Below are 12,528 nucleotides of genomic sequence, written 5' to 3'. Positions count from 1 at the left end.
TTCTTTCCAGGTCTTCATAAGACTAAGACCACTTAAAATGATAATGACTCTTTCAGGTCTCAGGGAAGAGCCTTCAACATACTGGTTGCTGATCAGTGTGGCAGGTTTATTTGAGTGAGCAATTCCAGGGATCTGTTTTCTAGGTGGTACTCATTTCACTTCTAAAGCCTTTCACAATTACATATATAAAAGATGCCGCTACAGCACAGTAAGAGTAAATGCAGTATTTTCAGGCAAGCACACAAATTTCAGCTGTGCTGATGACTCTGGACTTTCATGTTAGCATGAAAGCTCCCTGTTGATGTTTACTGGTACCCAAATTCACAAAGCTGTACCTTAACGTGTTTTAGTATCTAACTGCACGTTTCTATGTAGCAGCCTTTCAGAATTATATTGACAATACTATTAAGCAGTACTACAAAAGAAATGCAGTCAACAGTATTTCAGAACCTAACTTGACTAATTTTAATTTTCTAGTAACATTGGAGAATACACCATTTTGCCAAGTGCTACTCACACGTCTATATTTTACTTTCTTTGGTATGCTCTGGGCTTTTTACAGTTGCTTTAAAGACTTCCATTGAGGTATGTCCTTCAGTAAGGATTGCAGAATTTAAAATGATGAAGAGTCTGACAGGGAGCAGGTACTCTTGTTTTCCAGTGCTTGCTCCAGGCCACTTCAAATGATGGAATCTTACAGTTTGTCTTAAGAGAACTCTTGCTATGATGTCTGTGTTTAAGATATGTGGGGCAGGGAGGGAAAATCTGTGCTTATGAGTATGTATCTTCAGGTGGATGGAGTTAAGCTGAATGTATATAAAATTTGGAGAGCTCCCCCATTAACCTACCAGGAAATATATATATCAATCCCTGATTTCTTATGCTGATCTTTGTAAAATACAATACTTGCTTCTACTTACAGTTTGGTTCTAGAGAAGAAATTATTGTGACCTAAGGAAGTCCTTGCTTACAGCATTTGGAGGTTCACTTCTTGCACTTCTTTGTGAACTCTCAAAGTCAGAGAAATGCCACTGACTTCACTGGGTTTACAGAAGATTTGTGTGCTTCCTCAAAGATCAGAATCAGGCCTCAAGGTTTTTTTGTCCTACAGATCTATATTCTTCATCTTTCCTGAGTCACAGAACCAGCTCTACTTTGTTGCAAAGCACAAAAGTAGCAGTGATTCTCCTTCAGCATATAATTTGGTTATCTGAGTCAGAAGTGGACATACTTCAGGCAAGAAGCTATCAATGCTTCTGTGAAGCATTTAGATATTGGAATCTTTGAAAAACTGCTACACATTGCTTAGAATGGTTTAGGATATAATTACAAGAATGACAGAGCTCAGTGTTACACCCATTTTTGTTCTGCTTTTTTGTGGGAAGGCAAACTGAACACCAAACTGGTCTGGTTGAGGAATCCTCTTTTGTTAATTTTGTTCTCTCAAATTTGAAACATCACTTGCTCTCCTTGCAAGGTGCTCAAGGCAGATGGACGTCCTTCCTGTCTGAATGGTGACGGGCTTTCTCCAGGCTGGTGAGAATGTTGTTCCACAGGACCATCCAGTCAAGGAGGACACGCGAAGGGACCTTCCACCATTCTCTTCTAAGACAAAGCTTAGCAAGTAAGTACAACAGAATGCAAGTTGGGTCAATTTAAGAATTCAGCAGAGAGGCTTCTACTGTACCTAGCAGATCGGAACTTGAGCTCATGGTAGCACTGCACAAAGCTGTGATAAATGAAAGTGATTGGCAGGGCTAATAAAACAATGCCACTAACCACACAAATTCCTCCAAGAATCCTTCCTGGTACAGTGATGGGACACATGTCACCGTAACCAACTGTGGTCATTGAGATGATCACCCACCAACAAGCAGCAGGAATGCTGGCATAATCCTTATTCTTTGTTCCCAAGTCCAGCCCATTTTCAAGAAGCTGTGAAAGTGCACTGAAAATTGCCATAGCAACACAGATAAAGACAAGTAGCATCACCATCTCTCTGTAACAACGCTTCAGAGTCAGACCAAGTGTTTGAAGGCCAATGAAATGACGGGCCAGTTTGATCACCCAAAAGATTCTCATCATTCTTAAGACCCTCAAGGTGACTCCAGCCCTCTGAAGCTGTGAATTTTCCCCTGTGAAAACTGTCATTAGAACAGAAATGTAGTAAGGAGTAATTGCCAGCAAATCAATGATGTTGAGAGGTCTTCTGACAAACTCACACTTGTTTTTGGAGACGATGAACCTCACAATGCATTCTGCAGTGAACCAGCCTATGCAGATAGCTTCAATTATCCTGCCAAAAGAAACAAAAGACAGTATTTATGCTCTGTGCAAAGTCTTAAGGGGATGTTTGGTTTGTTCACAAATATTACCGAAGTGACACTTAGACTTTCACAGACGACAAACAGAAAGCCATGCCATCCTTATCCTGCACCTGGCACTGGATTTCAGCAATTAACCTGAGGATCTAGTGAGAGTTTAAACTGATAATTGCTAAGAACTCACTCACTGATCATTTTCTTTGAATTATGGATTGGTACTAGTCATAGTACTGGGCAAATATGCCTACAAAAAACTGGAACCCTACAGGAAATGGTAGGACACCAATGCCAATGAGTAACCTTATCTAGAACAGCTGGGTTTGGGTTTTTGTTTTTGGTTTTTTTGTTTGTTCATTGAGTTTGGGGAAATTTTTAATTTTTTTTTTGTTTGTTTTCCTAAGTCTGTGAGGCCTGATACACTTGGGAATGCCAAGGGTTGTAGATCAGTGAACTGTCTGGGTATGAACAGCAATGTATAGAACCAGACTGCTAAACTAAAATGGAAGTGCAGATGGAATAAGAAGAAATAAGTATTTGCATTGGATGATTCATGCATATGAGCCCTTTAGGAACCAACCTAAACCAGCTTATCTGATCTGCATCCGAAACAGGGGCTTACCTAGAACTACATTCAGACCTATATAGGTATTGCCACTAAATACAGATGGCATTTTATTTTTCAGTATTGCATCCATAAAGTACCAAGCTTGTGTCTTCCCATTTGCCACTATGCTCTGCATTACTGAATTTTCTCTTTTGCTGTAAATGTAAGTCCACCTAGATTACATTGCAAAAAAAATGTCAAGGTAACCAAATGTTAAGGTAATAGGGAAGATCCTCTTCTTGCCAAATGCAGAAGGAATCCTGGAAGGGGATTTCAGTATGTTCTTCAATATTTTCAAGTCCCAGTGCATTGAATGAGACTTGAGAGTATCTCAACTTGAAAGCAGTGGAAGGTAGAAACAGAAGATAAAAAGGTTGCTCAAGGATTATTTAGCAACTGTTGTGCACATGGTCACAAATCTTCCTAAGATTTCAGACACCTCACTTTTTCAATACATGAGGGCATGGAAGCTAATCTTCCCCTCATTCCTCCATTTATCTTTTTAACCAACAGTCTGAGCAAAGAAAAAGCCCATCACTGATGCCTTCTCTTACCAACAGCTCTGAAACCAAACTGGAATGAGATCAGAGATTCAAAATTGCTGCCAGAAAATACAACCAGAGTTTTTCGCTACTGCAAGGACTCCAATAAGGTAGTGTCTGTTGAAACATTTTGATTTACAAGTGAAAATCCAACTGCCATTTTCATACCTAAGCTTTTTCTTCCCTAACACATCTGCATAATTTCTTACCAGTTCTGAAATCTTTTGTTATTAATAAGATGGTGGTTTGTTAGAAAGACAATATTCTTCTCTAACTGATGTAATTATGGACTCTATAATCTTTTTCCTAAATGTTTTGCACACTAAAATTTTATTTATTTTTCTTCTTTTTAATTAATTCTCTTTAGTTTCAAGCTAAAATTGGAAGAAACAATAACAGCCACTTGATATAAAGTCATAAGGTACATTGTAATTTTAGCCACTGTAGATTTAAATGAACGTTAGTTACTTAAATATTTATTCACATAAAATTGGTCCATGTTTTTCTTTTTTTCATTCATAACAATGAAAGTTCTGTAAGCAAGTGGTCTTTCTTCCTAAAGGGCTTGTAGAACACTAGTTCATGTTAGCAACTTTTGATGGAAACACCTTTGAAATTCAAAACCAGTTTGCTCTTAAGAATTAGGTGTTCTCTTAAAAAATTAAGCTTTTGGAAACTTCCTTTATGTTTGAAAAAAAAAATCAAGAAAAAAGGCTTAATGGGTAAGTTTACTTAAATCCTTTTTACTTATGATGAGGAAATACCTAAGATTTCCCCAGTACAGTCAAACAGCAAGATCATGGTAATGGACAAATGTCTGAATGTACTTATATGTTGGCTAGTTGAGATCTCATGTAATGATTAAAGGAAAAACTGTATCTGACAGAAAATTGCAGCCAGGAATATTCAACAGTTCCAACAGACTATTTCTTTACATTTTATGAGATTTCTCTGGTAGTGTTGTCTGTATCCTATGACATGAAGCATTTAAATGGAAAAGAAATATGTAATTATACAATTTAAAGTTTTTTCACTTGGCATTTCCTCCTGACACCCTGATAATGTCAGAAACATGACTCCTCCATTTTGTCACCCCTTAGACAGGTTCTCTCTAGGCTGAGATTTAAGGAAGTTAGGTCCTGATCATTGTGATACAGTAGAAGTTTTCTTCATGAATCAACATTGATTCAGTGGTCATATAACTTTGGGGAATAGTTGTACAAGTAAAAGTCTATGAAATATGAGCAATCCATTGTTTTACTCTGATAGTTCCTGGGACAAGAAATCTTATACTTCAGTAGGAAGCACTGAAGAAGTATTTTCTTGTAGAACAGATTTGAAGTGAGCTAAGGAACATGATTGATGCAAAAATGACGAAGGGAGATCAAGGCAGTGGGAGATACATTAATGCTATTCCATTTTAACTTGCACTTCCGCTTCTCCATTTTGCATCCATCCTTCTTTCTCCTGGCTGGGGAGAAGATAAGGAAGAAGGGTGTCCCTTATTTTTTTCCTTCCTCTACTTACTTTTCAGCCATCAGTGAAGCATTTTTCATTTTTCCTCTCTTGTCACTCCTTTTTTTGTCTGTGTGGATGGATTTTGGCAGTACTGGTGAATCACACAAAAAGAGAGTGCTTTGGTGAGAAAAACTAGAAACCTCTGGCACATTGGGGAATCTGGAGTGCTACATTCTACATATCCACTCTCACATCAAGTCTCCCTCTCCTTGCGGTGACTTATCTTTATAGTTAACCTTATCAGTGGATAAATAACATCTAATAAGGAAATCAATTTTAACAGTTAGTCCTTGAGAGATCTTAACAGAGTATGAAGTGAAAGCCAAATAAAAGGCATATACTCAGAAGACTAACGTACCTGTATTTTTCATAATTATTTCTTAAAATATTTTCTGCATATTCACAGGACAGATGCTTTTATTGTGAATATTTGGAAAAAATCCTGTATTAAAATCTATAACTATATAATTAAATAGTGACTTTATTTGGTAAAAATATGGTACTTATTTTATAAACTTCCATCACAGTTTTTGGTTGGTTGGGTTTTTTCAGTTTTAAAATAGCCGGTATCCAAAAAGGAGAGGGGTAATTAAAAACTAAGTCACGAAGTATTTCCTTGAAGATTTCCCACATATTTTATGAATAATCACAGCAAATACTAAGTCCTAATTTTTATTCAGTTACAGGCTATTTCTGCTCAAACTTACTGTACATTGTCCCAGACAGAAGCACATGAGAGTTTTTCTCTCAAAGTTTCTTTCTCAAATTTTAAGCTGCTTGGTACTTAGCAGTCTTTCAAGATTGCTTTAATGAATCTTTTGTCCATAAATGGAAAATCAAGCCTTTGCAAGCCTCATTGCTACTGTAATCCCATCACTGTTCAGTTTTCTGTTCCATATGATAACTTTCTCTCAGAATAAGCTACTTAATGTACAATGAGTTAAACCATTTCAGAAATAATTTTTTTAATCACTAACAAGTTTAGTTTGTTATCATTAAAAAAGAAAACTATGCTGCAACTATCTTAGACTTGTTTCAACTTAGCAATATTCTTAGTCTCAGCTTGCCAATTCTTATACTTTCAATATGCCCTGGTGAGTTGGTTGAAATCGAGCCAAAATATTCCTTAGTGGCACTGTTATCTATTAAGCTTGTAAATAAAACATACACAGCAACAGGACACATGAGGAAAACAGATTATATGATTAAAGACAGTATATGACAGGATTAAAGATTAAAAAGACTGTCAGCACTGATTTGTTAAATTGTTGTAAAAGCCTATTTCCATGTAAAGCACATTAAACCTGAAAAATGTCCAAGCAGTAGCTAGAATGATCAAATTCCTCCTCAGGAAGACTCCTAAGTAATTTCAGCAAATGTTCGAGGGTTTTTAATCCTTTTGAAATCAAGGGCTTTCTTCTCACTACAAACCGTGAAGCAAAGGCCACAGAACAGCTAGTCTCCCTGAATTAAAAACCCTGCTGGCTTTTTTTCCATTTTGTCCCTGCTTTGGTAGAAATTATATGTTGTCATGCATTAAACTCGTGTGCTTTGTGTGGGAGGCTGTAATGACCCATCACTCCTCAGGGAAGGGGCAAATCCCTTTCACAGCTCAAAGGGGAGACCTGGATACAAACATCTTGAGCCCTGAGATCCTCGGCATCTTTTCCATATATGTTGAACATGACTGGCACCCAGCCCTGGTGAGTCTAAGGCTCAGCTGTGCCCAGGCAGTGATATACATCTGTTCTTTGTTTCACCTCTATTTTTCAAAGAACTGGTAAATTTATTAGGAAGAATCCATGTCTGTGTTTTTAACCTAGGTCTTTGTTTCCCTTCTTTACCTTCAGCCCACTGTTTTAACCTAGCAAAAACGTGGTATTCAAGTTAGATTTTGTCCAGGAAAGGAGTTCTTGCTGTTTTTGGAAGAGGTGTTAAGCATGAACATTCAGGTGTTCTGAAATTCCACCACTATAAAGAAATAATATTTTTGTATGTCTAAAAATCAAATGCAGTTTTTAGGCTGATATTTTGCAGAAATTAAAAAAAGCTCACTGGCTCTTGATAAGAGATGTTGTTTGGAGAAACTACCGTGTTTATTTGCTTTTGCTTAAGAACACAGCAATCACGTAGGCTTGATAAATCAGTGATTATTTCAGTACCGACTTAATCATGATTATTAAGTGGAAAGGGGTCAACCATCTCTTCTTAGGGCTAACAAGCTACTCGTATTCAGCATTAGAAAAATAGTTTTAAGGCAGGTAGACAGAACTGTGCTGGCAGTAAGTCAAGCAGCTTCAAATGATTTCCTATTACAGGCTTGAGAAACTCTCCCTAGAAGATTATGCTCCCAATCAGTGTATGGACAGGTCCCTGAGCAGAGACTCACAGTATGCATCTGTTGGCACAGTTCAGAGGACAGCAAAGATGACTTGAAATTGCCAGGAGCAACAGACGGCATTCCTGCTGTCTGCTCCTAAACTCTGCAAATCTAATGCAAATCTTTAGCTTGGATAAGTGAAACTTGCCAAGGCAGGGAACAGAGCAAAAACCTTAGAATGAAATAAATTCAATAACTCATCCCTTATCCTGAGAACAGGCTTGGGAAAGGCAGTCCCTCTACAATCAAGGAATTGTATTTCAATGTCTGTAATATCTGTGAAACTTCGAGGTTGGATTTCCCATCCCTCTCTCCTTGAGTAGAGCTTATTCCTGGAGTTCCCGTTGCCTTCTAAAGAATGTTATCCCAAAGGATCAGAAATAGCCATGGGCTGTTCATCCTTTGAGAGAGTGTTCACCGTGAAAAGGCATAACAACATTAAGGTTTGTGAAAAAAGTTTGGTGGATTTAATTCCTCTTTTGCTGAAGGGGTGTTCATACAAGGAAAACAAATACAGCTGGGGTTAGCTGGCATCCCTAGTAGCCCTCACTGCAAACCTCATTAAAGAGGCTGATTTTGTAAATGCCAGAATTAGTGACCCCCTCACTTGCTGAGATGATATCCAGGTAAGCTGGAGACACATTGCTGGTCAGCTGCTTTCACTACAGCTGTCCAAAGCAGTTCTGGGAATGGTTACCATGGGAGTCAGCCACAGAAATTATCCATGTGGCACCTTTCTGACATAACACACTGAGGCAAGGGCAGGAGGCTTACTGTGAGAGACTGAAAATATCAGAGTTGCTGGGTTTCCTGAGGTGTTCTCACCTCACATCCATGGTTTATGCTGAGCTGAATAAGCAATTACGTCCAAATCTACAGCCTAAGGATTTCTAGATTAGCCCATTCAATTGTCACTCCTAAAACTTCTCAAAATACATTTTTGGAATAATGTACAATCTTCATGCTAGTAATTACAGTGCCATGCAAGTCAAAACTCACTGGTGTACAGCATTAATGTAACAAATTCTCTTGGGAAAAAAAATTAAATTTTTATATTACTGTGTTAGATATAATTTCTTTATTTTGATGAGGAATGCTGTTTAATAAATGACAGAATTTGGTTTCAAATTTTCAAATGTATCAGAAACAAGTGGACAGATTTTTAAAAGCCTTCTCACCTACGAGGGACTGTATTGCCAGAATATGCAATCCCAGAAACTTCCATGGGATTTCTGTGGTCAGGCTTTCAAATAAGCCAGTTAGCTACTTGTTTTAGAAACCTAACTATTTTGAAACTAAATAACTACAAAGTAAAGAAATCATAAACACATAAAGGGGAATAAAGTCAGATGACAACTGGGCATGTTAGGTCTAATCCTGTGGCACATGTAGGTAGTGATAACTAAACTGGACAGCTCACTTAAAAGCAACTGTAGCTAACACACTCTTTTCCAGCTATAACAGATTTTTTAGCAATGATGCAGCATGTATAAAAGAGAAGAATGGCCCCACCTTGGTGTTCACCTGTGGACAGAGAGGCATGCATTTGTGTCTGTTTTCCATGTGTTTGCCATGAGACTGGGATCAGTTCCTGTGCAGTCACAATCTCTGGGTTAGATGACCCAAGTCTGTAATGGTGCTTATATGTGACAGACTTTTATGACATTGATAGAAACTTTTCAGCTGGTAGAAAGTTTTCTTTTTTTTTTTTTTTTTTTTTTCTTTTTTTTTTTTCTTTTTTCAATAACATAGAGTACTACAGCTGGTGCAGAAGAAATCCTATCATTGGTAGTTGTCCTTCTGGTTCTAAAAGGAGCCTTCACTGCCCTAGGAACTGTTTGGCTATACAGCACCTTACAAGTACTGAAGACCTTATCCTTCTAACACTTGGTATACAATAGGCAATTGTTCAGAACAGTAAAATTAGGATCTTGAGGATAAAGGCACTATGAAAGAAAAATTACACATCCTGTGCCATGTTTCTCTGCAAGCTGAACTCGTTCTGTAAGAGAAAACTTGTGGTTGATTCCCACACCATAAAGATGTGAATAAAGACATGACTGATGTGGTTAATGCTGTTGTAGTATTGCATCTATTTTCCCGTGCCTCTTGGGAGTATCTCAGCAATTTGCTGCTGTACAAAGAGGTCACCCACTGCTCTTTGAAATAACCTTGCTCCTTGCTAAGCTTAAGTAAGGCTTTTTAACTAGAGGAACCTTTAGGACCTTCTTTTGACATATCTGAATCTAAGCAGGAATCAACAGCTTCTCACACTGCATCTACTTTCTTTTTGTTCATACAATTAATTCTTTGGCTCAACTACAATGAGAAATACAGGTGCAGTTTTCCATTAAGCTAATGGAAACTATGAAAATACTTTCCAAGGAATTAATCTGGCTACTAAGATATATCACATTCCAATTAACTCTATGGTAAAAGATGATTTCATAATGACAAGGCTGGAATTTCACTGTACTGCCCTTTTAGAAGAGCAGAAGCTGAAAACTTTTTGTTGAATATTCTGTCTGGTTTTAAAAAAGGAAGAAGCTAGCAAATACCAGAAATGTTTACTTCTTTCTTTAGATGTCAGTCTTATTTATGGGAGAAATTCTACCAGACTGGTCTCAATTTTGTTCTCTAGGGAACAGGGAAGAAGAAGGAGAGAGGCAACAGAAGAGTGTGTGCAAGAGTTGCATCAATGTAACCCTAATCTGAGGTCACAAGAAGATGGAAAAGGGGTTGTTCTTGTAAGGCTCAGGATTGAGCCTTATATCCCATGCCCTGTTTTCTGCAACTGTTTTGCAATGTTTATTATGCTTAAAGGAAATGTAAACATCTGTTACATTTGTACACTGGGGTGCTTGAATGATGCATTTTCAAGAGCTCGATGTGCAGTTTGATCATCTCCTGTGCTCCCCACACAAAGAATCTGAGATGTAAAGGGAGGGTGGGGGGGTAAGGCTGTTCCCACATACAGGATTTTACCAGAGCAGAATCGTAACAGGCACTGCATCTGCTCCAGCAGAAGGACCTGTATGAACACATGCAGAGCACTTACAGGATTCGTCTTTTCCCAAAGGAAAAGACAAAGAAATTGCATTATTTTAGGGGATTATTTTCCTCTCTTTTTTTTTTTTTTCCTTCCTTTCCCCCCCCCCCCCAGTCGTAAGGCATAAATTGATTTTTGGAGTGCCTCAAGTTCTCTGTGTTGGTCCCGTATCTGCTTAAAGGGGCAATAAGAGCTCCAAGAACCTGAACGGAGGGAGGCATCCTCACTGCGAATAGGAGCCGTATGCCGATGGAGGGGTATCCCGGCTCCGCTGCCAGCCTGCCCAGACTCGAGCTTGCCCTGGCCCCGGCCCGCCTGCAGCGCGGCCGCTCCGGGCGTCCCTCGCCCGTCCCCTGCTCCCGGGGCCGCGGGAGCCCGGCAGAGCCCGGCGGGAGCCGGAGCTGCGGAGCGGCGCCACTCCCCCGACACCCCGACATCCCTCCCCAGCCCCCAGCTCAGGGCCGGGCTTTCGAGGCGCGCACACCATCTCCGCCGGCGGAGGCTACAGCCACGGACCGTCAAGACAAGAGGCAGGAAGGACACACTGGACGGGACACACGGACAGCGGGAAAATAAAGGATCCTCCTACCCTGAGGGCTCCCTCACTGACTCTGCTGTGTACCTGCTCTGCTCCTCCACGCTGCGATTCTCCGGCGCCCGCCACTCGGGCAGGGTGCTGGCGCACAGCACCACCATGGACACAATGACGAAGAGGATGGAGACGGTGGCCAGGACCTGGGCGGCCACGGAAGACGTGGGTTCCTCAAAAGTCCTCCTCATCCTCTCGAGCCACTTCCTGCCCTCCGCTGCCGGTGGCCGCCGGCCCTTGCCCTCGGGGCCGCCATTCGGCTCCTCCGCCGCGTAGTAGGTGCACGTCTCGGACATGCGGTCGTCGAGGCGGCGCTGGCAGCAGTAGTCGAGGTGGGAGCACTCCAGCCCCCAGTAGATCATCTCGTTGTAGAAGGAGAGCTCGCACATGTGCGGCACGAAGCGCAAGTGGCCGTGCCGGACGTACAGCATGATGAAGCCGAAGGCCTCCGAGTGCCTGTCGAAGAAGTACTCGTTCCGCTCCCGGTCGTAGTCGTCGCACACCTCCAGAACGTCCTGCTCCGAGAGGCAGCCGTGCAGGCGGCTCACCCGGCGCAGCGGGAAATCCTTCAGCACCTCTCGGGAGAAGGAGTACCGGGTGCCCCCGACGTTCAACACCACCGAGGGACCGCGGCCAAAGTTCATGGCTTGGGCGGGACGGAGGAGGGGAACGGCGGGCAGGGCAGGGCGGCGAGGCGGGGGGCAGCGCGGGCGGCAGCGGCTGCCCCGGCTCCGGCTCTGCGCGCACCGCTGGCGGCTCCCGCTCGGCGACGGGGCGGGCGGCGGGCGGGGAGGGAGGCAGGGGGGGAGGGACAGCGGGAGAGACGCCGCCGCGGGCGCCCCGGCGGCCGCGCAGGAGCGGAGCGGGGCGATGCCTCTCGCAGGTGCGGGCGCGGCTCAGCGAGGGCGGGCGGACGCCTCCGCGGGGCCCCGCCGGGGCGGGGGCGCGGCCGCGGGCATGGCGGGGCCGGGGAGCTCCGCGCCCGGCGCCGCTCCGCCGCGCTCCGCCGGTGCCGGTGCCGGCTGGCAGGCGAGCTAGGGGCGGTGCGGCGACGGCGGGGTGGGGACACGCCTCCTCCCCGCCCGCGCACATGGAGCGGAGCGGGGCTCCCGCTGCCCCCCGCCCTCCGGGGACCCCTCCCGGCAGAGGGTTCTGCGGGAAGCCCGCCGGGCCCGCTGTCCGCCCCGCCGAGCGGCGCTTGCTTGAAGTTGTCCACTAAACGCAAGTAACACTTTGTGGGCGTTCCCCCCCTCCCCACCCCGCCAAGAAAAGCTCAAAGTGAAGTGTTTGAGCACCAGGCAGCTCGGTCCTTGCTCGCGGCAGCCGACGGCCGGAGCCTGTCTTTCCCGGCTCGTTTGTTTGCCTGCCGGGACAAGGGCAGGGCAGCGGCGTCCATCGCGCCGGGCTTCCCTGCAACACGCAGGGTTCTTGTCACAGACTGTCCGCCCCGGGCTCCGCCGTGCGCATCTGGATAGAGGGACTCTTCTGTTTTTCCTCACATAGTGCATGGACACCGGGAAGA

General features: G+C 43.0%; 1 protein-coding gene across 1 annotated transcript; it reads right to left on the bottom strand.

The window, feature by feature from the left end:
* Window positions 1-1,612: 1,612 nt before the first annotated feature.
* Window positions 1,613-12,098, bottom strand: KCNG3 (potassium voltage-gated channel modifier subfamily G member 3). Its single transcript, XM_066316104.1, is given in 4 exon segments — window positions 1,613-2,296; window positions 11,007-11,692; window positions 11,695-12,009; window positions 12,012-12,098. Coding segments are annotated over 4 exon segments (1,734 nt in total). The 3' UTR covers window positions 1,613-1,650.
* Between the last annotated feature and the right edge of the window lie 430 nt (window positions 12,099-12,528).

Source organism: Sylvia atricapilla, chromosome 3, assembly GCF_009819655.1.
Source record: "Sylvia atricapilla isolate bSylAtr1 chromosome 3, bSylAtr1.pri, whole genome shotgun sequence".
In the NCBI taxonomy this organism is placed as follows: domain Eukaryota; kingdom Metazoa; phylum Chordata; class Aves; order Passeriformes; family Sylviidae; genus Sylvia; species Sylvia atricapilla.
This window is presented reverse-complemented; position numbering and strand designations above follow the sequence as displayed.